This window comes from Semicossyphus pulcher, unplaced genomic scaffold, assembly GCF_022749685.1.
Source record: "Semicossyphus pulcher isolate SPU_LCO1_2020_fin unplaced genomic scaffold, fSemPul1.0.p SCAF_20, whole genome shotgun sequence".
Lineage (NCBI taxonomy): Eukaryota > Metazoa > Chordata > Actinopteri > Labriformes > Labridae > Semicossyphus > Semicossyphus pulcher.
Window position 1 is genome coordinate 3,489,512 of NW_027211694.1, and position 22,340 is coordinate 3,511,851.

Here is a 22,340-nt window from a genome sequence, read left to right on the forward strand (position 1 = left end):
TTTACGTTTGTATAACAAAAGAGTTGTCCTTCTAATAGGACATTTAACCCTCTGCTGTTTTTTAGTGCACACAACACGTGTGGTTGCATTAGGTCTCTGTGGGATAATGAAATACATACTTCCATGAGTTACCTCTCAAAAATAAGGACTTGAGACTTTAATATCTGATCAAATGTGAGAATCAAAGACTTTGCTTCAAGTCACGAATTCAATTAATTTCAATTCAGCATTTTGATACAGACTCAAGGTCCAGATAAAAGACGTTATGTACTAAAGCACAATGAGAGTTCATGGTTTAAAATGTAAAATATATTCAAAACAAATACAGACTTATAAGGAGGCATCTGTACCAGTGTCTCCAGAGCTGGGATTGGTAGCCCGGAGAACTGCATCTGATGATTGACAAAACCAACATGATTTCATTCTCTGAGGCATCAAAGGAAAGTATTGACTCGTGCAGCCAAAAACATTTCACTTGCACCACACAATCTTAATTTTGGAAGCTAAGTCTCCTACTTCCTGTCGACACACACAACCTCACGCCGTGTGTGCTGCAGGTGTACCTGCTATAAGTAAACACTCTGTGGACAGTCCTTTTACGTGGCCACAGCCTTAACCAACACCAGGGCGAGGTGTCGCTGATAACGGGAATACATTCACTGAACAGCTGCCTCTTGAAAGCGTAACCTAGCCGACATTGTGTGACGACAGCAGCAGCATCACGTGCTAAAAGTTTACATGCAAGAGACAAAACAGGACGGACTCTGATGCACTGATGAAGAGCTGCACAAAAGTGATATCAGATCGACTCTTCCTGCTGATAAGTCGTGGAAAACCAAAAAAGGCGAGTTTTCTGTTTGTACGGAGAAAGAATAAAGAAGCAGATTGACGTGTTTCACTTAATTTGCCTCCCTATCACAGTCCTGCGAGGTGACTGTTGCACAGGCGCACATCACTATTGCGACGGTTAAACTGTTTATTTACTCCTCTATTCAGCTACAGACGCAAAAGACGGGATGACGTCGAACAAGAGAAGCCAAAAGCTTTCATAGTTGGGACTGTGTACTATCAGCACATCTCAAACTAAAAAACCTTCTCAAAATGAGGTCAAGATCTACGTTATTATTGATTAAGTTATTAACTTGGACCCTTCTAAACCCCAACTTTAAATAATAACTAAAATAAAAAGACTAAAAATGACATTTTAATGGTCAGCATTCGGACCAGAGAGAGCGGCATCCTGACTCGTGCCTCGGACTATAAAGCAGCTCTGATAGCAGGTCGGACACCTTGTTGTGTGACTTCTATTATTGTGCTAAATTGACTGTTTTCCCTGCGTGTATCAAGACAGAGCAGAAAATTATAGCTGCAGAGACACCTTCTCAGGCTTCACACTGTCCTGGAATAAAGCAGAATAAACCTCGGTGCACGGCTCTGATAAGACTTTTCTCCGGACTTCCTGTTTCTCCCTTTCACAGAGACCCTGCTCCGACTTTTCCACAAAACAAACATTAAAAAAAGACAGAAACAAACACACGATCTGCTCCAAGCTTTCATAGTTGTGACCTAGAACTCCTCTTCCTCCTCCTCCTCCTCCTCCTCACCCCTTCCTCACCCTCGTCTACGTGACGTTGAGTTCAGGGCCTCGTCAGCGCGGGGGAGATGAGAAGGCTGCTGCTCTCTGGCTGCGTTTATCGGAGTCTGGCATCGCTGTAATTTCAGTGTTCAGATGCAATCGCGCCCCTCTCCCCTCAGGAGTAAACAATAACAAGCACAAATACAATAGACAAACAAGGCCTGCAGGACATGTATGCACACACACACACGCCGCACACACATCTATATGCACACAGAAGCTCACAAACAATAATAAATGCAAACCACAAACATGCTCTGTCCTGCTTCTGTCTTTATATGTGAGGAATTTACACATGCAGCCTGTGGTCTGCGTTAACGCTGCTCTCAGATCAGATACTGACTCTGAAAAAAAGTGGCTTAATTAACCACAACTAAAGCTTTAGTCACGCTGTTACCCGAGACCATTTTATTTAGCTGTAAGACACTCCTGTGCGCTGCTAAGTTTCACTCACATGCAGCTTGTTGTGCCACTAAAACGCCTCTGATTTCTTATCAGACAGCACAGCCTGGTGGTCGCTTCATGAACTGCAGACTGCAAGCGTCAAATGAGACGTGAGTGATGCTGCTGATATAACTAATGTTTATTGATTGATCTCTATCTTATTCTATGACTTTTCTTTTTGCACAAGTGGGTCAGAGGTCATTGTTAACCGTAAAGACGCTGTAATCTGCTGGATGCTGGATCATATGCCTGGCTTTATCCTTCCTGCAGGAGTTTACTTATATTCCCTTTATAAGATCAAATAATAGACTATTTTGATTGAGCTACAACCCATGATAATATTTAGCTAGCATAAAATGAGTGCCACATTCTATTAAACACAAAGACATCTTTGTGTAGCTCTAACTAGCCATGTCCCTGAGGCCTGTTTTTAGGCTTTATAATAAGGTTCTTAAAGATGCAGCACTTAAAATCTGATGCACAAATTGTTAGTTAGGATTCATCAGACGTTACTTTTGATTTACTCCTACCTTGTAATTCATACTACAACACCATATGGACAACAAAGGTCAGGGGATCAAGTAGGGATGCACTGATCCTACCTTTGCTCTCCTCATACAGATATCAATGCTGTCTTTTCCAAATGTAAAACTTCTATAATAAATCAGGTGTTTCTCTGTAAGTCTAATCTGGATTGGTCACATAAGGGCCGACAAACAAACTACTAAAAAATCTAAATCAGGGTAGATATTTCAAAGATAGTGAAGCGTTAATAATGACAACAATCTTTCCTTCAGAATGTGTGAAATGCATCCAACATTATTAGTTAAAAACAAGACCTCAACCAATTGCTGCAACTTTTCAAATTAAATTTCAATCATCCTACTACTCCTCGAGCGTGAGGTCATTAACGTCACCTGACTTTGATATTCAAAATACTGATTCCTTGAGGTCTGCAATGTTTAAGCAGTATCACATGAGAGGGAGTGTTGTACTGAATATCATCACGGCTGGGCGCAAGGCCGAGGGCCGCAGATAATCACAGTACAACATCACGACCTCGAGTGTGATATTGCTTTTATACAAAAGTTACACAAGCAGCAAATAATAGTAAACAGTAGCAATCAACAACAGATTGTTTTGTGTTCCACAAACTCGACGAGCTCCACAGTTTAACTGAAACTGGACTCTTGTTGCCGAGCAACACAAACATTATCCTGCACTGTGTGTCTACAGGTGACCACAGATCAGCTGTTTTTATCATGTACATTTACGGTTTTTTTTTTAATTTATCATCAACCAGTGAAATAAGAGTCTGCTGTGTGATGATTCAGAGGAACCAGCCTGATCACTGTTAACATACACTATCAGCTGTGATGTTCATTTACAGTATTCAGAACACCTGGCTGAGGCGGAGTGATACACACAGTGAAAAGTTACACTGATGTTGTGCTCTATATCGCCACTCATGGAATGCCTCTTGTCCAATCAGATTTCTTGGTCGGAACTAACTGTTGTATAATATATTTTATTGTGTCAGCGCTGATTTCAGAAAATCATTGCAGTGAGATCCTCTTGTCTTATCATCTTTCACACGAACGCAGCAGCAAAATAATGATTAGAGCAGCGTAAATATAATAAATATTGTGTGAATTATCTTAATTGATAGCATTATATTGCACGTGTGCAGTGAGAAGTTACCATTACATGCCTATTGACTTTGCAGTCATTCAGTTTATTTACATTTTATTTGGAGTCTTAACACTGAAGTTGATCAGAAGTGATGTCAGAGGGCAAACAGCTTGCTCGGCCAATAGATGGCTTTATTGGAGTGTTTGAACCAGTCGCTCACAGTGGATGTGTAAGGTGTTGCACAGACTTTTAGCCCAATCACAGAAAAGGTCCCTGGAGGGACTGGCAAATCTATAGATTATTGCAGGAATAATTTAGGCTGTTCAGTATTGTGATGTATTTCTATTTATTCTAGCCTGTGCAGATAAACAGAGGAATAACTGAGCTACTGTCACTGCTAGCTCAAGACACAATTTCATCTTCTGAGCAGTGTCGTAAAAAATTTCAAAACAGCAGAAAATAAGTCAAATAGTATCTTTTAACGACGGCCATTAAGAGGAGTTACTCTGAATTTATCATGTAGTTACACTTTGGAGGATGAAGTCCGTAAGAGTGAAGCATCAACGTTTATCTTTGAGTCATTTATTGTGAGGAGAGGCAGATACAGGGAGGATGAGGAATCAGTAAGAGGTTTATTTTCTCCATATATTTTACAAATAGAAGCACAAATGTTCACAGACTCTCAACAACATGGGTCTGAAGTTCTTTGAAGAGCTAGAAGCTACGGAAGTGATCACCCGTTTATCTGCAAAGAGAAACACACAATTATTAGATTAACAGGCGTTTAATACACGATGAAAACTTCACTGTTACACCTAAAGAGCATCTTAACCATCTACTGCTATTACTCTCAGATCCTAACATTACAGTCTGCTCTACTGTGTTACCTCCTCTGTTAAAACAAGCTTCAGTTCCTGAGTTCAGCAGAAAGTGAGGAGGAGGAGCAGAATTAGACGTTTTAACAAAAAGACATGCATGGATGAGAGGAGGGGAAAGAGGTCTCAAAGGTCAGAGAAGTTAAGAGGAGTGTAATGAACGAGAGAGCAAAATGTGCAAATGAAGGGGAAGAAAAGTGTTGGAATATAAAGAGAGAGAGAAGCAGACTTACAGAGCAGCAGCTCCGGAGATGATCTCAATGAGCTCCTTGGTGATGACGGCCTGTCTGGTACGGTTGAAAGTGAGGGTCAGCTTGTCAATCATCTCAGCTGGAAGAGAGGGAGAGAGGAACCCGTCAGTCAATGTCAAACGCAGCGAGGGAAATTAAAGAGCAGCGCAGACGTTTCAAATTATCTCATAAGATGTGAAAAGTGATGATACAGGCAAGAGAACACATTTCATAAGTGTAAACGAAAAGTTAATCTATGGACCAGAACTCTTTATTTCATCGTGTTAAACCTGTAGTTAAATTGGTGGGGAGAAAAACTCTTATTAAGCTTCTCAAATGTGAGATTTGTTGCTTTATCTGATTTATAAATCATTTAAAAATTCAAGTATTTTCGGTTTTGACTTTTATTTTGACTAAACAAGCAACTTGAAGACATTATCTCGTGTTCTGGAGAACTTAAGGATGTTTTTCAGCATTTCCTGCCGTCTTTTAGACTCAACTGACTCATCAAAAGTGAAAGTAAATCGATAGTTGCAGCTTTATTTACATCTACTGTCGACCTGCAACCAGCAATTAATCTAATTATGGTAAATTAAATGTCCATCCAAGTTGTCAGAGCTCGACGTGGTGACTTCAGGTTGCTGGTTTTGTCAATAAACTGTCTATATAAGTCAAGTAAGATACCAGGGACGGGCATTTCAAGCAAAAATACTATTCGACATTCACTGGGAACTACTCGACTTTTATTACGTTTTTATTGTTCCTACATTATTCTGCTGTTTCCTTCGAATTTTTAAAAGTGCAGAATTTAAAATATGCGTGCGTGTGAACACGGGAGAATTTGGGAGTTTCCTTTCCGACAGCCAAACGGAAATCAGACACCGAAACCAAATTAAAACATCTGGTTAATTTTCAGAATAAAATACTACGTGTTGACGCCTAGTCGCATTTCACTTAACTACATCAACAAAATTAATCAAGCTCATTTGTTTATGAATGGGTTATTTACCCACGGTAGAAGCTGAACAGAGACAAATTCAAGCAAGTCCACCCTTCTTTAACACGTCGGTGAGTGTCGACGGACAGCACGGAGTCAAACCGCAGCGCAGCTGTCACACAACGGACATGCAACCAGTGGAAGCCCGGGGTCATGCCCTCTTCTTCTCTTGTTATTTAATGGCGGTTAGCAAACAGCTTTCAGATGTGCTACAGCCACCGTCTACCGGTAGTACCGCATTACAACCAGGCGGTGGTAAAAACAATGGAAAAAATATGTTTAAGATAATATTCGCATAAACTCTTCGATTTTTTAAATAAATAAATGACTATTCGAAATCCATGAGCCATCCCTGCTAAATACCGGATCAAAGACACTTCAACCTTGAGATAATCGTGTTGTAGGTGAAGCCGTTTAATAAATTAATCAGGCTGAATGTGAAACGTGTCTGGCAGGAGGTCTTACAGGCGTTCTTGCTGGCACTGTCCATAGCAGTCATCCTGGCGCTCTGCTCGCTGGTGGACGACTCCCTCAGAGCCAGATAGATGATGTTGACCAGAGCGAACTCCTGGTAGTTCCTCAGCACGTCAGCATCGATGTCATCATACACACCCATGCTCTCTGTGAGGGAGGAGGAACAGATGTTCAGGAACTCTGTGGCTTAAAAACCTCAGGATCTGTGCAACACTTTACAAAAACTCTACCTGCGTTAGCAACTGCATCGTTGGAGTACAGAGGCTTCTTGTCCGTCTTGTATGAGATCACAGACCTGCAGCAGAGATTTCCATTAATTTCCAGGCTTATGCAACTCAACACAATGCTTCTACACAAAAACAATAGAAGTAAAAACAGAGGATCGTACCTGAATCTGTTGAAGAACACAGCGCCCTTGTCAAACTCGTATCCAGAGTTGAGCAGCTCAGTGGCGACGATTGAAGCGTCACCGAAGCTGGGGGGCTTACGGCCGATTTCCTTACAGTTCAGCATGATGTGCTTTCCATGAGTTCTGAGGAGGAACAACAGACATTGTTGTTGGAATATAGATAATTATGCAGGTAATGATTCTTTTACGTTCATACATGAGGGTCTGAATCAGGTCGTCTTTAATGTTTTAATTGGAAAGATGTCAGGAAACTCTGAAATAACTGCCCTTTTGCCCTGCAGAGAATACAGTTGTACAAATTACATTTAAAACTAGCAATTTTTTGTCTTTAAAAAACAAACAAACGCATATTTAACCTCCTCTTTTTGCAAACATCTGTATCAAAACTGGCCATTAGTCCAGTCCCCTTCCTACCTGTGCAGCAGGCCTCTCAGCTTGTCTCCCACGTTGATCACCATGACCTCCTTGCCAGCACCGGTCAGGGTAGCGATCTCGCTCTTGATGGCCTTAGCGACACCAGAGTGGATGGCACCGCAGAGTCCACGGTCAGAGGTCACACCGATGATCAGGTGCTTGGCGGGCTTGTCCTCAGGAACTTGGATGTCGGCCTTCTCGTACAGGGCTGGAGAGTGGAGATGAAATGGAGTAGTATTGGTTTAAAGATTAATATCAGAAGTCAAATCCTAAGTGAGATATAACACAGAGCCGAGGTGTACATACCCATAGCACCAGTGCCATAAACTCTGGCGGGCTTCAGCTGCCTCTCAGCGCGGGCATACTTGGCAGCGGCCACCATCTTCATGGACTTGGTAATTTTCTGAATGTTCTTGATGGACTTCAACCTGATGGTGACTAAAGAGAGAGAGGAAATTACTCTGACAGCAGAATGGACAAAGAGAATTTGGTATACACTACACAAGAGCAGCAACGGTAGACTGATCGTCTATCTATCTATCTATAAATCAATCTTGTTATTATTTACTTCAATAACAGACAAATCAGTTGGAATATTATTATTTTTTTGTTTAAAGGAGAGTCTAAAATCTTTAATTCTTTACATTTCATAAACAAAACAACTACCATAACCGAGGAAAAAACAACACATTGGCCCAACAATAAAAAACATTACTGGCAGCCCTGCAGCACACTCAACGATGACATGAAGACATTCATGTCTTGCAAATTGATTATCCTCATTTACTTTTAAAAACAGCCACACTTTGTAAATCACTAAAAAGGCTCTGCAATTAAGCACCACCTATTTTAATATTTGTCTTAAATTATTTGTCCTCCAATGTCCTAAATATTCACCTTCCACCATTAAGAACAGTGAGATGTAGTTTAGATATTTTAAGCTGTACACTAGAAGGAGGCAGCACATGACGGAAAACTTTGCAGAGGATTAATAAAAACATAATAAGACCAATGTTTATGCAGCTTGTGTCAGATGATGCCACGTACAGAACAACTCCTGTATTAAATCTGGGGTAATGTTAGTGTGTGATTATTGCCTGTAATTACTTACAATGCTTTTGTCTTTTAAACTAAAAGAGTAGTACACAAAAGTACTTACTGTCCTTCAGGGTAGCCATGTTCCTGACCTGCCCACTGTGAACAGAAAGAGTCAGTTAGCTTTACCTGCAAGCATTATCAACATGTTATACTATTACAAACAACATTAAGCAATAATAATAGCTTCTACCTACTGTCACGTTGACATAAACTAAATGAAAACTTGTAGGATAGTTACTTACGTTATTGCTTGCTAGTTTTGCAAGCAAGCTAGCATCAGTTAGCTTCGTACTGTGCAGAAAGCTTTGACAGTTGACACTAGCTTAGGATACTTTTGTTACCAATATGTGTTAGCTAATGTAGTAACGTTGCAAATATTCGTCACACTCATTCCTTGTGGACATTTTTACTGTTTTCATTAGCTTTCTTGCGCAATGTCAGAATGATTTAGCTAGTAAAAGTCAGGTTAGCTAACATTAGCTCCTAGCCGGTTGAACTTCACAGTGCAGCACACCGCTGTCATTCATTAGCCGCGGCCTCCACGTTAGCATGTCCTTGCATTCAATAACTGCATGCTATACAGACTAGGTGAAACAATTTATTGTAATCATACGTCTACACATAGTTCATACATATAAAGTAAAATTTAAGATTGTTATAAAAGTACATAAATATGTTTAGCTTTACCATTGTGGGGAGAACACCAACGCGCTGGTCCTGGCGAACATGGTTACTCCTATGAAGGTCAGACACGCAGGACTGCGCAGGCGCAAGTTAAAGGCAAAATGGACGAATGATGCCTTCAGAGACAGCCTGAAATATCGTTAAATTTGTACACATGAACGAACCTACAATAACATCTCCAAAACGAAGATGATAGTGTTCTTTTTCTTCTAATTTCTTGTGACACATTTCAAATCTGTTGCTCAAACATTTCTTAAGTTCAGTTAGTCAAACTAAAAATAAAATGTTCAAATTGTTTCAATAGTTGCAACCCTTCCAGTCCGCCAAGATGGCAGCTGGACGTCACGAAATATATCTCCCTGCACACTTTGTACGTCGTGCCGATGAAAGTTTTATAATATCCATTCAAATATTCATATTCATTCATTTAAGTTATCAAAAACAATGTTTTAGTGACTTCATAAACCATAATGACACACTTAGGGTAAATAACGAGGTTTACGAGGAGTACTTGAAAGCAACTTCAGTTATCGCGTGTTTTAAGCTTTCGCGCGAGATTGTGACGCTTCACAAGCGGAAACTGTTTACCTTCCTCGCCGATCTAGTCCTGCCGTCGTTCGAGCAGATGTTTTTCGCGTAAATCGCTATCGATAGATAAATATCAGGTCCTGTATGTGTTTTGTAGTTTGTAAGGATGGGAAAAGCAGATTTTCTGTCGCCGAAGGCTATAGCCAACCGAATTAAGTCCAAAGGTCTCCAGAAGCTGAGATGGTATTGTCAGATGTGTCAGAAACAATGTCGAGATGAGGTGAGATGTCCGTTAAAACAGTTTTGTTTTGTTTATTTGTTGTTCTTGATGTTATTATAAACGTGTGTGACTTTTCTGTTTGCTGACAGAACGGCTTCAAATGTCACTGCATGTCGGAGTCTCACCAGAGGCAGTTGCTGCTGGCCTCAGAGGACCCAAACAAGTTCATGGACTACTTCTCTGAGTAAGTTTAATGATGGCGGTGTGTGAGGCTGTGATTTAATGAAAAGAAAAGCATGTTATTTCATGTTACTGTTTCTTTCTCCCAGTGAGTTCAAAAGCGACTTCCTGGAGCTGCTTAGCAGACGTTTTGGTGAGTCCTGAATCACATCACAGAAGTTATAGATGTTTCTCTAACAGCAGCTGTTTACTGGAATTAATTTGTGCTTCTATTTTATCTGCAGGCACCAAGCGAGTGCACAACAACATCATCTACAATGAATACATCAGCGACAGAGAGCACGTCCACATGAACTCCACACAGTGGGAGACGCTCACTGACTTCACCAAGTGGCTGGGCAGAGAAGGTAAACAGAGATAGTCCTAATATGTGCTTAATACCCCCTAATCTCCATTTACACACCTCTACCATTCAACATAATGTGGATGGTAAAAAAAAGATTCCTCATGAAATATACCCTTCTAAAGAATGTTTATTTTAAATGCTTTATACTTTTCTTAATTTTCCTGCTAGGTCTCTGTAAGGTTGATGAGACCCCCAAAGGCTGGTACGTCCAGTACATCGACCGCAACCCAGAGACGATCCGCCAACAGGAGGAGCAGGCGAGGAAGAAGAAGCAGGACCTGGACGACGAGGAGAGGAGCGCCAGGTTCATCGAGGAGCAGGTCCGCAGGGGCCGCGACGGAAAGGAGCCGGACGTGAGTACCAGCCGCAGGACAGACTTCAGCCTAACAAATCTAGACCTGATTTTTCATAATAAAGGTTTTTTCTTTTGTATTTTACTCTGTAGGAAACTCCAGTTTACACAGAGCTGAAACGAGAGAGCGAAGAGGAAAAGGGTTAGTTTTTGTCTTGTTTTTATTTATCATCAGTCACTCAAAGATGGTTTAATAGACAAATCATTTTGAATGTTTTTCTCCACAGTTATTAAATCTTTGGGATGTCCTAATAAAATCGGGTATTCTGATAAAAATAACAACCACATTTCTCTCCACTTCCTGTTTTTCTGCAGTTGCTTTCAACCTGGGTGCCTCTTCATCTGTAGCCGGCCCCTCCAAATCGAGGTACAGATGTGCGCATGGCTCATTCTGCTGCCTGATTATCTAACGTGTGTAATTTCATACATTCTGAAGCTGTTTGTGTCTCTCTGTAGTTCTGCCCTCGGTGCCAGTGCTCTCAAATCAGCAGCATCCTCAGCTAAGAGGAAAGACACGTCCTCAGGTTCAGAGTTCAGGGCGGAGAAGAAGAAGAAATCTGCTCTGGAGGAGATTATGGAGGTAAAGAGCCTTTTTTCTGTTTTATTTCTGTTAAATTTAAGTCTGTATTAAAAGTAAATTTTGTTTTTGTACAGTTGGAGGAGAGGAGGAAGATGAAGCAGTCGGTCAGGACAGATTACTGGCTGCAGCCCAACATTGTGGTCAAAGTCGTCACCAAGAGACTGGGAGAGAAGTACCACAAGAAGAAGGCCGTCATCATGGTAACAATGCTTTGTGTGTCTTTTTGGGTGTGCTGCATGCTGGGAAAAGTAATGTCTAATAGCAGTGGATCCTGTTTTTGTAGGAGGTGCGAGACAAATACGGAGCGGTGGTGAAGATGGTCGACTCTGGAGACAAACTGAAACTGGACCAAAACCACGTGGAGACGGTCATACCCGCACCAGGTGAGCCCACAAAACACTTTAACACTCATAACCTGCAAGAAAACATTCAACAGGTTATTAGATACAGTAGTGTCAAACTGATTAATAGCTTAAGGTGAAAGATGTTGTTGCCTCGCTTCCTGCAGGGAAACGTGTTGTGATCCTGAACGGTCCGCACAGAGACACGGAGGCTGTGCTGGAGGGAATAGACGAGAAAAACTTCAGCGCTTCGCTCACACTCGACTCTGTAAGTATTTTATAGGCTTCAGGTTTTTCTCACATCAGCCAAAATGTTTGTTACCTACTGATTAACAGTCTAATCTACATCTGCAAACAGCATATTTAATACAGTTTTCTGCAGCTAAATTGTACATCAGCAAACTTCAGAGATTGTTTTTTATCACGCAGATAGTTTCAGGTTTTGTGATTTCTGCTGGTTTTTGTTTTCAGTCCTTGAAGCATAAAAAAAATGGCCTTTTTGGTGGGATAGAATGTCACATTTCAGCATTAAGATAAAACCGGTTGAACCAACATAAAATCCACAGTCAAAGTCAGCAGTGGTTGAACTCACTGTACTGTTTTCACCACATTAGATGTTAGTTTTCACTTTTTTCTCCTTTGTTTTACTTGAGAAGTGTCTTTTGTGAAAGTGTGATGAGGCGTTCAAAGTCCCAAAAGTAAAACACAAGCTTTGGAATCATCTTGTTGTGTAACAAGAAAATCTCTTACTGTGAAAACTGTAAGAATTGTTTGCACATACTTGCACTGGGTTTAATGCTTTTAATTCCCTCCAATCACTTATTAGCTGCATTCTTTTTATTTCATTGTATCCAGTACCGATGTATAGATGTTTTCTAAATTTGACAGTTATTAATCGTGACGATAATTTTCATGTTAATCGATACTAAAAATTTCAGTTAGTTGTAGCTCTGCCTTCGTTGCTGCTGCAGCCGTCATTAAAGTCTTCTCTCGTCTTCAGGGTCAGCAGAAGGGGAAGAGAGTCGACGTCGCCTACGAGGATTTCTCCAAACTGGCCTGAACCTGCGACCTTCCTTTTTAAACCTCAGGCAGCCGCTCGGCTGAGAGACTCTACTGTGTCAGAGTTTACTCCCCCCCCCCCAATATTCACCTGTACATAAACATTTCCCACAATGCAACTCCAGTGAGTTACCACAGAGAAAACTTAGAGAGCCATGTGTTCAACTTGTTTTTTATTTTGTATCAATGTTCAAGTTGATCTTCAATTTGCAGATGTACATTTTCTCCAAATAAATTCAACAAAAGTGACTTCTGGTGTTCAGAAAATAATTAGGAAAGAAACATTTATTATTATTTTCAAAGAACTGAATTCAGGAAATGTAGATGCACACAGACACCAGCCCCAGTTTTTAACTCTTTAACTCTTGTAGATTAATAGCAGCAAAGGGTACTTGAACGTCTCTCAGAGCTGCTCAGTGCGTCGGCAGGAAGCTGTTGAGATTTGGGACGATGTAGTCGGTGTAGTGGCCGTCGATGAAGCCCTTCCCGCTGTTGTGTATGAACCAGCAGTAGACATTTGAACCGCGCTTCTTATCGACCCTGTAGTCCTTCTGCCAGCCCCTAAAACACACGCACGCATACAAGAGTTAATGATTTAAGTGTGTGACAGAGTTGTTCAGAAATAAGAGTTGAGACGTACCTGGTGACTTGCAGCCTGTTGCCCTTCACATCCATGGTGGCCTCCTTTTTCAGAGGGTCGACTCCTTCATGCATGTTGTACACGCTCAGCTCAGGCTCTCTGTGAAACTGCCCTGAGGGAGGGATCACAACTCTTTAAATCTACCAGTCCTTACCATTCGGAGAAAGCAGACTAACTAGCTAATAATCATTATTTTTATAGCTAGCTATTCGACTAAGTTGAAACCAAAAACTTTGCATTTAAAAGAGTATTCCTCTGTCGCGTAAGAGTCAATTATCTCGTTTGAATTGGCGTGCAAAGAATCTCGAGATACGTTGGAAAATGTTTACTTAGTTATAAATCAACTGATAAGTAGGATAATTTTTTCATAGACTTCTATATAATCAATACTTCTTCGTACAGCCAATGGAATAGCCCACCTGCTGGCTATTTGGAGAAACCGGTTAAAAGCACTGGCTTCAATTTGTACCCAAGAGGCCACATCCACTTCTTTTATACAGTCTATGGGTTTAACCACAGTTAAAGTGCCTTAAGATGTAGTACCACCAACAGCCACTAGGTGCTGAACCCAAAAATTAAACTTTGTCCTTATTAGTCAATAATTTCTTACATTATACAATAAAAAGTCAGTTCAAATTGTGATCTCAGAAGCTAAATGAACTTCTCCTAATGTATGTTTTGATTCCAGTTTTGAGAGTCAGTGTTCCATTCATCGAGTATTTTACAGTCTGAAACATGAAGTCTAATTAATAGTATTTTACTCCACAGAGACGTACCTATGAGTCCATGAACCATAGGTGAGTACTGGTTGTAATTTGGAATGTAGATACCGAGGAAGTCCACATTAACTGGGTGCTTCTTCCACACACGGTGCAGCAACACCATCACCTGGATGTTATTATTTATTTCAATGGAAACGTGGGTGTTCTTCACGATGGAAATCCTCACACTGAAACACAGAAACATGACACAAAATGAGAAATGATTTCAAAGCAGCTTTGTGAAATTAAAGGTGTGACGAGGTTTTACCCATCCTGTGTGATATCAGCCGTGGCCCCCCAGGTGAAGGTGTGGTTGTTCCGGCCGTCAGTCATAGTGATGCCCTCGGTGCTGACGGTCAGGCTGACTCCATCAGGCTGGTAGTAGACTGAGATGGTGCCGAAGTAGGTGCTCAGTTTGCTTTTGGTCATCTTCTTTGAGCCAATCAACTGACCGTTCACCACCACACCTTTGGGACAGAAGAGACGCTTACAAAGGTGGGGCAATGTCACACAGTATGCCACCAATTATCCCCCAATTATCAAGAAACTTTTTCAGCTGTATGATTTTTCTAAAACGAAAGTTAGCATTAGCAGAGTTGTAAAGTTACATCAAATAGACAAGAGACTCGTTACTGGGCATCTTTTGTCATCTGATAGCCATGTTTCAACAGCAGTCCACACGTATTTTTAATTAAAAGTTTACAGTTATACATTTTGGGGGAAATGCCTCTTAACTTTTCTTGCCAAGAGTAAGAGGAGAAGATCGATACCTCACTTGAATATTATTGTTAAGTATGTAGCTACAGCAAGGGGATAGTTAGCTTATAGCTTAGCATAAAGACTGTAAATGGGGGAAAAAGCACATTCTAAACTCATTAATTAATATGTTATATCTCATTTATTTAATCTCTATGAAGAGAGATGTAAAACTGGCATGTTGTCGTTTTAAGTATTCCTTTAAACGTGCTAAACTTTGATGAAATTCAAATATCAGCCAGCGTTATTACTTTTATAGTCCTAGCTTAATAATCGCTAACAAACAAAAGCATGCTGTGGAACGCAGTATGACCTCAAGTATCACGAAACAAATGTGTCAAATGAAATTCAATATAACTTTTCTGGGTTTTCAGGTTTATGGTTCCTCTAACATGGAAGTTAGGATTAGTACTTAATAGCACCTTCTGTCATCTGATAGCTGAGTTTTAACAACAGCCCATACACATATTTTTAATTAAAAGTTCACAGTTATAAATTTGGGAAAATATACCTCTTCACTTTTTTTGCCAAGAGTAAGAGGAGTAGATTGATACCTCACTTGAATATGTCTGTTAAATCTGAAGCTACAGCAAGGGGATAATTAGCTTATAGCTTAGCATAAAGATTGAAAACGGGGAAAAAAGGTGACCAGCACATCCTAAACTCACTAATTAGTATGTTATTTCTCATTTATTTAATCTCTATGAAGACTACGATGTCAAGCTGGCAAGTTGTTGTTTTAAGTATTCTGTTAAATGTGCTAAACTTTGCTAAAATTCAAATATCAGCACATCGTCATTACTTTTGCAGTTAGCATAAAAGCATAGCATTATAATACCTAATAAGCAACCATGCTCGTAGTGTCTACTCAACGGTGATGGTATTGATGCTTACTTAAATTAAAGAACACGTCCCCACTAAATAACGGATACAGTGGGGGATACTTTGATACCTGCAGGCAAAGCTTAAAATTTACCCTCTTATTAACATGTCAACCATCAACCGGTGATAACCTTTGGCATGGGACAAAAACAACAACGTTTTGGACACAGTAAGTTTTGGTATCTGAACAAGACACCTCCTGGAAAAGCTCAAAATGTCTACTTTGGTTTTTCAAGGCCTTTAAAAACATCCAGGAGGAAGTGGAGAATGTGATTCGGGAAAATAACGTCTTTGCTACTTATTTTGTTAAATTGAATAAAATTGCTTAATAACTGATTTGTACATGATTTAATGGAGTGTAGTACCTGTTCCAGGGTCAGAAACCAGGTTGAGAATGTGACCAGGTTTGGAGTCGATGTTGAAGCAGACGTACGTGTCACTTGTGGGCAGGTGGACGATGAAGTGAGGATCGTTATCCACTGAATGAGAAAGTTACACATGGAGTTCTACTCACGTTCAGCTGGAAGAGTTTTCATGTTTCATGCACGTGTTTATGTATCTGTTTTACCTAAGTTGACCCGCTGAGGCACAGCCCACTCCTCAGGCCCCTTCGCAGCCTGACTCGGGGGAGCCGTGGTCGTCATCTGGACCCACGGAGGAGGCTGGTAGACGACACGGACCGGAGCCAGATTAGAGGGCGCCGATCCTCCTCCTAATCCTATTCCTACTTGTCCCAGGAGAAAGTTTAAAGTTAAACAGGTCAAACTTGAGCACATTCAACTTTTTATTCTGTTTTTAAAAAATCCTGATTCCAACTACTATCTAACTACATTCACGATCAAATCTGCTCATATCCTCCAATCAAAATCTCCTGTCGGGCACCTGAGCAGCAGCCGTGTTTTGGGTCTTTGGGGAAGTCGGCCAGCAGCCTCTCTGTGGCGTCATCGTTCTCGACAATCATAGCGGTGAGAGGAGTGACGAACTGATGCTCCACAGCCAGAGCCATGATCCTCTGTGTGATCTTCCTCTTCTTGACAGCTGTGGGAGCCAGAGACCTGCAGGAGAGCCAAACAAAACAGGTCAATTACTAACAAATACTGTTTGATTTAGTTTAAGAGACACTTAAAGCACATTTATATGCATCACCTTTCAGAGATCAGCTGTTTGACCATGATGTAGGCCCACATCTGCCTCGCGAAGCCCGTGAATGAGTGCTGCTGCTTGGCCAGCTCCTGGTCCAGCTCCAAGGTGTCGGTCTCAGTCTCCAGGGTGATGTCCAGACGGGCCTGCAGGACGAGAAGAGACAGGTAAGAACTACTGTACTCTTCTTCGTTAAGGTCTAATGTTTCCTGTGCTAAAGGAGATAAGAAAGGATGCATTGAGGCTCCTTTTATAAGCAATTTGAATATCCAATGAGCTCTTATAGAGGGTGCAACGTGGATACTTTTGAGTCATTTCACTCAGTTCCTAATTTTTACGATCGTGCTCATTTGACTCACGGCAGCTGCGGTGGTGAAGCTGGTCAGGGTGTTGCCATCGGACGGCAGCACCTTCCCGGCCACCACCAGCTCCGAGCCGCTGAAGTATTTATCAAAGCTGTTCTGCGTGACGTCCGACACGGTGTCCTCCGGGAACTGGATGCTGATTCGTCTCAGCAGAGGGGAGGACACCTGGCTGTAGAACGTCTGCAGGGAGAGAGGAGGGAGAGTCAGGAGAAGGCAGAAGATGCTGACCTCCAGGAGAGCTCCAGCATGTCACTTTGGACTATAAAGCTGCGGTACCCGTAGCTGTTCTGCAGCATCGTGGTTGGCGTAGATCCTCTGAGCCATGCCCCTGTTCTCCATGGCGATGCGCTCCAGGAAGTCGTAGTCCACGTCGAAGCCGATGCCGAGAGAGAAGAGAGAGTACTCCTCCCTCATCACACGCTTCACGTTCTTCTGGATGGTGCTGAGCTTGATCTCACCTGCAACACATCAATCTGTTTATCATCTCGCACTCTTGAAACATTTAAGCTTTAAACTTTTAACATAAGTACTTTTATCAAAGATCAAAGATACAATTTATTCGTCTTTTTCCTGACGCTGAATCAGTGAGTCAGTCTTACCCACGGTTGGATCTCCATCAGACACCAGAATGATCATGGAGACAGATCGGGGGTCGATGAGCCCCTGATTGGACGCCTTCACCAGCATCTGCACCGCTCTCATCAGTGCCTCGTTGATGTTGGTACCTAGGGTCAAAGGTCAGTTAAATATAGTCATTCGGGGACAGAAATAAGAAAGATCTAAGCCTTTTAAAAAACTAACAAGAATAATATTTTCTTTACCTCCGTTGGGTTTGATGCTCTGGACGTAGTTTTTGGCGTCTGCGATCTGTATTGAGGATCCGGGGACCAGCTCCTCGCTCCAGCACCGCACGTTGTGGTTGAAGTCAACGATGCTGAAGTGATCATCGATGGTCAGGTCGTCCAGAATAGCCTTCATGGCCTCCACTGTCTGAATGACAAGATTGAAGTTAGCAGGCGTATTTGTGGTCTCCAAACGTAGGAGGCAGAGCGTTCAATTATCGGCTGAAACGGTCAGAGGCAGACACCCTCTCTACCGTTAAAGATTAGGGTTAAAACTTTCCTTAGGCTCAGGCTTGCAGCAGCCACTAGCTATGCTGCCTTCTAGAGATTGACCACAAGGTGGCAGAGTTTTACAAGGGAGGGGTAAAGAAGCAGCAGGGAGCAGGAGGATGGTTGGCAGAGGGGTCAAAGTGCACAAAACTCCATCTGTAAGCAAAAACTTACTTGCTTCATCTTGACTCCCCACATGGATCCACTGACGTCAATCACAAACACGATGTTTTTAGGGAGAGGGGAGAGGTTGGAGGGAGCGAAGAACTGGACAAAATGGCCGTCAGAGACCTGGAAGAAAGAGTTAAGGTCTGAGTCATCATCCTCTAGTCAATACGACGGGCTTAAAGCAGCAGACGTGGAGGAGTGTGTGTGATACCTGTAGCTCTCCGGCGTTGCTGTCCCTGGTCACATCATACTTGATGGTGAAGACGCCGTCTATGGCGCTTTCTGTGCAGTTGTCACACTTTCTCTGCTGCTGTATGTTGGGCTTGAAGACGATATGAGTCTGGGGACACAAAGACAGTCTCTCTCTCATGCATGGGTTGGAATCACTCAGGATTCTCTTCATTCATCCTCTTACAAAGATCCTATATTAAAGGACAGGATGCAGGTTCTCTTAGAAAATTCCACTCTCACCTTTTCTTTGGATGTTGACGTCATTTTGATGAGGTTTCCAAACTGCTCTCCCAGGCTGTTTGATGTTTGTACTGAGTTAATTCCCTTCGGCTCGTAGATGTACACATCCAACTGAAGAGAGACTGAGTCAGGGACGAGTGCAGGAACAAACACGAGCACCCAAAAACACACATTATGTCATGATGTTCCTACCTGGAACTGTGGCACCAGCCTGCCGGGCTGCAGGTACAGCGTGTGCTCGTAGAAACCCAGCTTCCTCTGCATCATCTCCTGGTAGTGGAGCTCAAACTCGATGTGGCTGCCTGGAGGAACGTGCACTTCTGTCTTAAAGGTCTCCAGATCGAGGGAGTTTGCCCTGTGAAGCAGATACATGACAGTATGAATGATGCTTTAACGCTCTATGACGGATTGACATCCAAGAGGCCGGTCTGGTACCTGACGATCCCGGCTGCCTTGCCTCTGGCTCGGGCCTGCGCGTAGAGGTTCCTGGCCACCGTCTTCTCCTTCACTGAGCCTATAAAAGTGATCCCGTTCACGTTCCTGCAACAAAAAGTGCAAAAAGGTTCCAACCAGCTCAAATTAAAAGTGAATTTTGATGTGTGTGATGCTGCTCTCACATGGTGAAGTTGGTGATGAAAGCCCGTTTGGGGATCTGGACATTGAAGCCGATGCTCTGAGCTTTGGAGCCCGAGTTGACCACCGAGCTCCGGACGGTGGTGTGGGCGAAGCGCGACGTGATGCGGCTCTCCACCTTGTGGCTCTTGACGGTGATGTCATCTCCACGGATGGCCTGAGGAGGCAACGACAGAAGAAGTGAGGCAGAAAGTAAGATTACCAAGGACCTCTCTTTTATAGATTTTTTTACTTTTCTGACCGGATCTCTCTTTATTTTATTTTCCTTTTTGGGTTTGGGACCTAACTTAAATCTTGCCATTATTTTCTCCCTTTATATTAATATTTTAGATGTTTCTTTCTTGCATTTCTTTTCTACTTTGCGCCCAAAATAACTTAAGATTTTCTTAAAACGAGCCTTAGATATTCCCTCAGGTCAGTTTAAAGGAAAACTTTTGCAAGACAAGTAAAACTCAGTATGATGACCATTTTTACTCTGCATTAACTTTGTCTTGACATTTCTCTGTTACCATAGGAACAGGGGAAATATCCAAACCCAAGACTATAGACGTAAATGTTCTAGATGCCCTGATTTGTGTTTGTTGTTTTGTATTTCTTACAGTATCTTGAGTACATTTTAAAAGGTCTGACAGTTGGTGCTTTACGGTGTGCAATAGCGTAACTAAAGGAACAGTTTTTGGAGAAGGAATGTGAAAGACGAGAAGATCAATACCACTCTCCCAACATGCATTTAGCCTAGCTTAGCATAAAGACTGGAAACAGGGGGAAACAGCTAGCCTGGCACCTTAAAGTTCCTATAAACATGCTGTTTGATTGGTTATGTCAGAGGCTTACGGGGACTGTTTTTCAGACGGGTGCGGCGACTCTCTGAGGTTTCTGTCTGGCATCGTCACGGTAACAACAAAACTCCAGCCTATTCTTCTTTTTTTGGGGCCGTTTATGCCGTTATTGAGAGAGAGAGGACGGTGGATTGTGTCGGAAAGAGAGAGTGGGGATGACATGCGGAAAAGGGCCGAGGGTGGGAGTCGAACTCGTGACCGCCACATCGAGGACTGGAGCCTCTCCACATGGGATGCACAGTTTAACTGCAGAGCTAAACCTGTGCCTTAACTCCAGCCTATTCTAACACTAATCTTAGTTACACTTCAGTTTGTTCCGGTCTCAGTCTTGAGTTGGTCTTGATTCTCTTTGCACCTGGTTTTACAGCGTGGTTTCTTTGGTAGACAGCGCTCAGTCGCGTTCACCTCTTTGTTAACATGGAGTTAAACTGAAGCCAGAAAGATGTCGTCATAGTTTAGAATTCTCTGAAGAGAAATTTAGGTAGAAAAAGACAGAAAAAAATGGAGGCCGAGCAGAAAAAAGTCAATAACCCGCCAGTCATGGGAATCTCTTCAAACAGCAGCATATTGACTGTTAGATAAGGTTCAACTCTGTCACAGTGGAGAGGCTCCAACAACAAGAGGAGAGGCATACCTCAAAGTCGTCCTGCTCCTCGCTGGTCAATACCGCTCTCTGAAACACACACACACACACATCATGAGCTTCACACTGTCTTCATTTATTCTGAGAGGAGAATTTAAAGCACAAGCTGTTTTTATTACATCACAGTAAAGCCAGTTTACAGTCAGCATGTGAGCAGGTTTGTTTGTAGGTTATTCTTTGTAATCAGTGGGATGCATGCCACAGATCGATGTCTGACGTTATTGCACCACCAAAGCAAACAATTCAATTACAATGCAGCTCTGAATAAGACAATCAGACATGTTGTTTGGAGGACGTTCTCACCTTGTGTCTCTCCCGATGATCGTGAATGTGTGTCTGTCGGAGGAAAGAAGATCATGATGAAACTTGTGAAGTAAAACAGAAATTAATTTCTACAACAAATCACGAAAAATTGTGTTTATTTTCATGTGACGTAACTATAAAACATTACAAAAATTACTTGAGTGAGCTTTAAAGGTCAAAGGTCAGGGTCAAAAGTTAGCGTTAATTCAGAAAGACAAAGTTTGTGAAATAAAGACAAAAAATAGACTTTACCATCAAGCATATTTAGCTCAGTTAGAAGAATAAGATTTTCAATTTACACAACAATTCAGAGAATATTTGCTCGTTGTTGACATAAGATTTGAACCTTGTTCAAAGATAATTCAGATATAGTTAATAGTGGCATAAAATTATGTAATAGGGGAGTTTTTAAGGGAGGTTAAAAGGTCAAAGGTCAGAAAAAAGAGCCAGGTTGCATGTAAAAAATGTCAAATACACAAAGAAACTCTTGAAGGATACAATCGCCTGCTTTTGCAATACATGTGAGATGTCAAAATAAACTTTTACTGCAATAAACATCCCTTTTAAATAGTGTTTCCCCCCAATTTCTCTGAGTTTAATTCCAATAAAAACATAAAAATTAAATAAAAAATGAGTGTTTGAGAAACAGGAAGTCATTAGTCATTAAAGTAGCTCCAATAACATTTAATAAATGCTCATTTGAATGTTTATTTCAGGTTTCCTAGTTTGCTTAAATCACAAATTTGATCCTTACTCCAATTCACAACAAATATCAGTCTCAATATTAGGTTAAATCTGTAAAATAAAAGATTAAATAAACAGCAGAGATATCCCCGTCAGACTCACCGCCTCGTCCTCCCACTCTCCGTCTATAACAAACTCAAAGCAGCGGCCGTGTTGGAGGAGCAGGAGCCCCAGAAGCAGCAGCAGCAGACGCCTCATGTTTCCCGTCCTGTGGGCTCAAACACACACACACACTCCCTCACACACACACAAACATACACAGCTGCAGGGAGACAGACGGTCCTTCTGCAGGGAGCCCGGCTGAAAACTGAAGGTTAAAATCCA

General features: G+C 41.8%; 3 protein-coding genes across 4 annotated transcripts; 1 reads left to right on the forward strand and 2 right to left on the reverse strand.

Moving 5' to 3' along the window:
- Positions 1–4,325: 4,325 nt before the first annotated feature.
- Positions 4,326–8,970, reverse strand: atp5f1c (ATP synthase F1 subunit gamma). 2 transcript variants are annotated; one of them, XM_069671030.1, is made up of 9 exons: positions 8,897–8,965; positions 8,271–8,305; positions 7,418–7,549; positions 7,112–7,319; positions 6,677–6,820; positions 6,519–6,583; positions 6,280–6,435; positions 4,821–4,917; positions 4,326–4,457 (listed from the first exon to the last, which is right to left on the reverse strand). In XM_069671030.1, exons 1-9 carry the CDS (start codon positions 8,935–8,937, stop codon positions 4,454–4,456), a joined length of 882 nt encoding a protein of 293 aa, XP_069527131.1. In that variant the 5' UTR covers positions 8,938–8,965; the 3' UTR covers positions 4,326–4,453. The 2 variants fall into 2 exon arrangements, with proteins under 2 accessions (XP_069527131.1, XP_069527132.1); XM_069671031.1 differs by lacking the exon at positions 4,326–4,457 and having other exon boundaries at positions 4,817–4,917; positions 8,897–8,970.
- A 511-nt stretch (positions 8,971–9,481) lies between these two features.
- kin (Kin17 DNA and RNA binding protein) lies at positions 9,482–12,802 on the forward strand. The gene is made up of 12 exons (XM_069670845.1): positions 9,482–9,701; positions 9,791–9,885; positions 9,971–10,014; positions 10,106–10,228; positions 10,396–10,580; positions 10,673–10,721; positions 10,895–10,946; positions 11,036–11,159; positions 11,234–11,359; positions 11,443–11,542; positions 11,668–11,768; positions 12,501–12,802. Exons 1-12 carry the CDS (start codon positions 9,588–9,590, stop codon positions 12,558–12,560), a joined length of 1,173 nt encoding a protein of 390 aa, XP_069526946.1. The 5' UTR covers positions 9,482–9,587; the 3' UTR covers positions 12,561–12,802.
- itih2 (inter-alpha-trypsin inhibitor heavy chain 2) lies at positions 12,754–22,214 on the reverse strand. The gene is made up of 21 exons (XM_069670844.1): positions 22,119–22,214; positions 21,273–21,305; positions 20,961–20,999; positions 19,472–19,644; positions 19,290–19,394; positions 19,047–19,209; positions 18,855–18,965; positions 18,595–18,723; positions 18,390–18,506; positions 17,925–18,093; positions 17,703–17,828; positions 17,380–17,561; positions 17,098–17,283; positions 16,745–16,884; positions 16,481–16,653; positions 16,167–16,322; positions 15,964–16,077; positions 14,229–14,427; positions 13,976–14,148; positions 13,200–13,311; positions 12,754–13,120 (listed from the first exon to the last, which is right to left on the reverse strand). Exons 1-21 carry the CDS (start codon positions 22,212–22,214, stop codon positions 12,973–12,975), a joined length of 2,844 nt encoding a protein of 947 aa, XP_069526945.1. The 3' UTR covers positions 12,754–12,972.
- Between the last annotated feature and the right edge of the window lie 126 nt (positions 22,215–22,340).

Bases quoted from the DNA above. Each gene is read 5' to 3' on its own strand.
- atp5f1c (XM_069671030.1), bottom strand. From the start codon at position 8,937: ATGTTCGCCAGGACCAGCGCGTTGGTGTTCTCCCCACAATG. The intron at 8,306-8,896 runs GTAAAGCTAAAC...TTCTGTTCACAG, and splicing joins TTGGTGTTCTCCCCACAATG to TGGGCAGGTCAGGAACATGG. The intron at 4,918-6,279 runs GTAAGACCTCCT...CCTCTCTTCCAG, and splicing joins CAGTGCCAGCAAGAACGCCT to CTGAGATGATTGACAAGCTG.
- kin (XM_069670845.1), top strand. From the start codon at position 9,588: ATGGGAAAAGCAGATTTTCTGTCGCCGAAGGCTATAGCCAACCGAATT. The intron at 9,702-9,790 runs GTGAGATGTCCG...GTTTGCTGACAG, and splicing joins AGAAACAATGTCGAGATGAG to AACGGCTTCAAATGTCACTG. The intron at 11,160-11,233 runs GTAAAGAGCCTT...GTTTTTGTACAG, and splicing joins CTCTGGAGGAGATTATGGAG to TTGGAGGAGAGGAGGAAGAT.
- itih2 (XM_069670844.1), bottom strand. From the start codon at position 22,214: ATGAGGCGTCTGCTGCTGCTGCTTCTGGGGCTCCTGCTCCTCCAACAC. The intron at 21,306-22,118 runs GTGAGTCTGACG...TTCCTCCGACAG, and splicing joins GAGAGTGGGAGGACGAGGCG to ACACACATTCACGATCATCG. The intron at 14,149-14,228 runs GTAAAACCTCGT...TCTGTGTTTCAG, and splicing joins GCTGATATCACACAGGATGG to TGTGAGGATTTCCATCGTGA.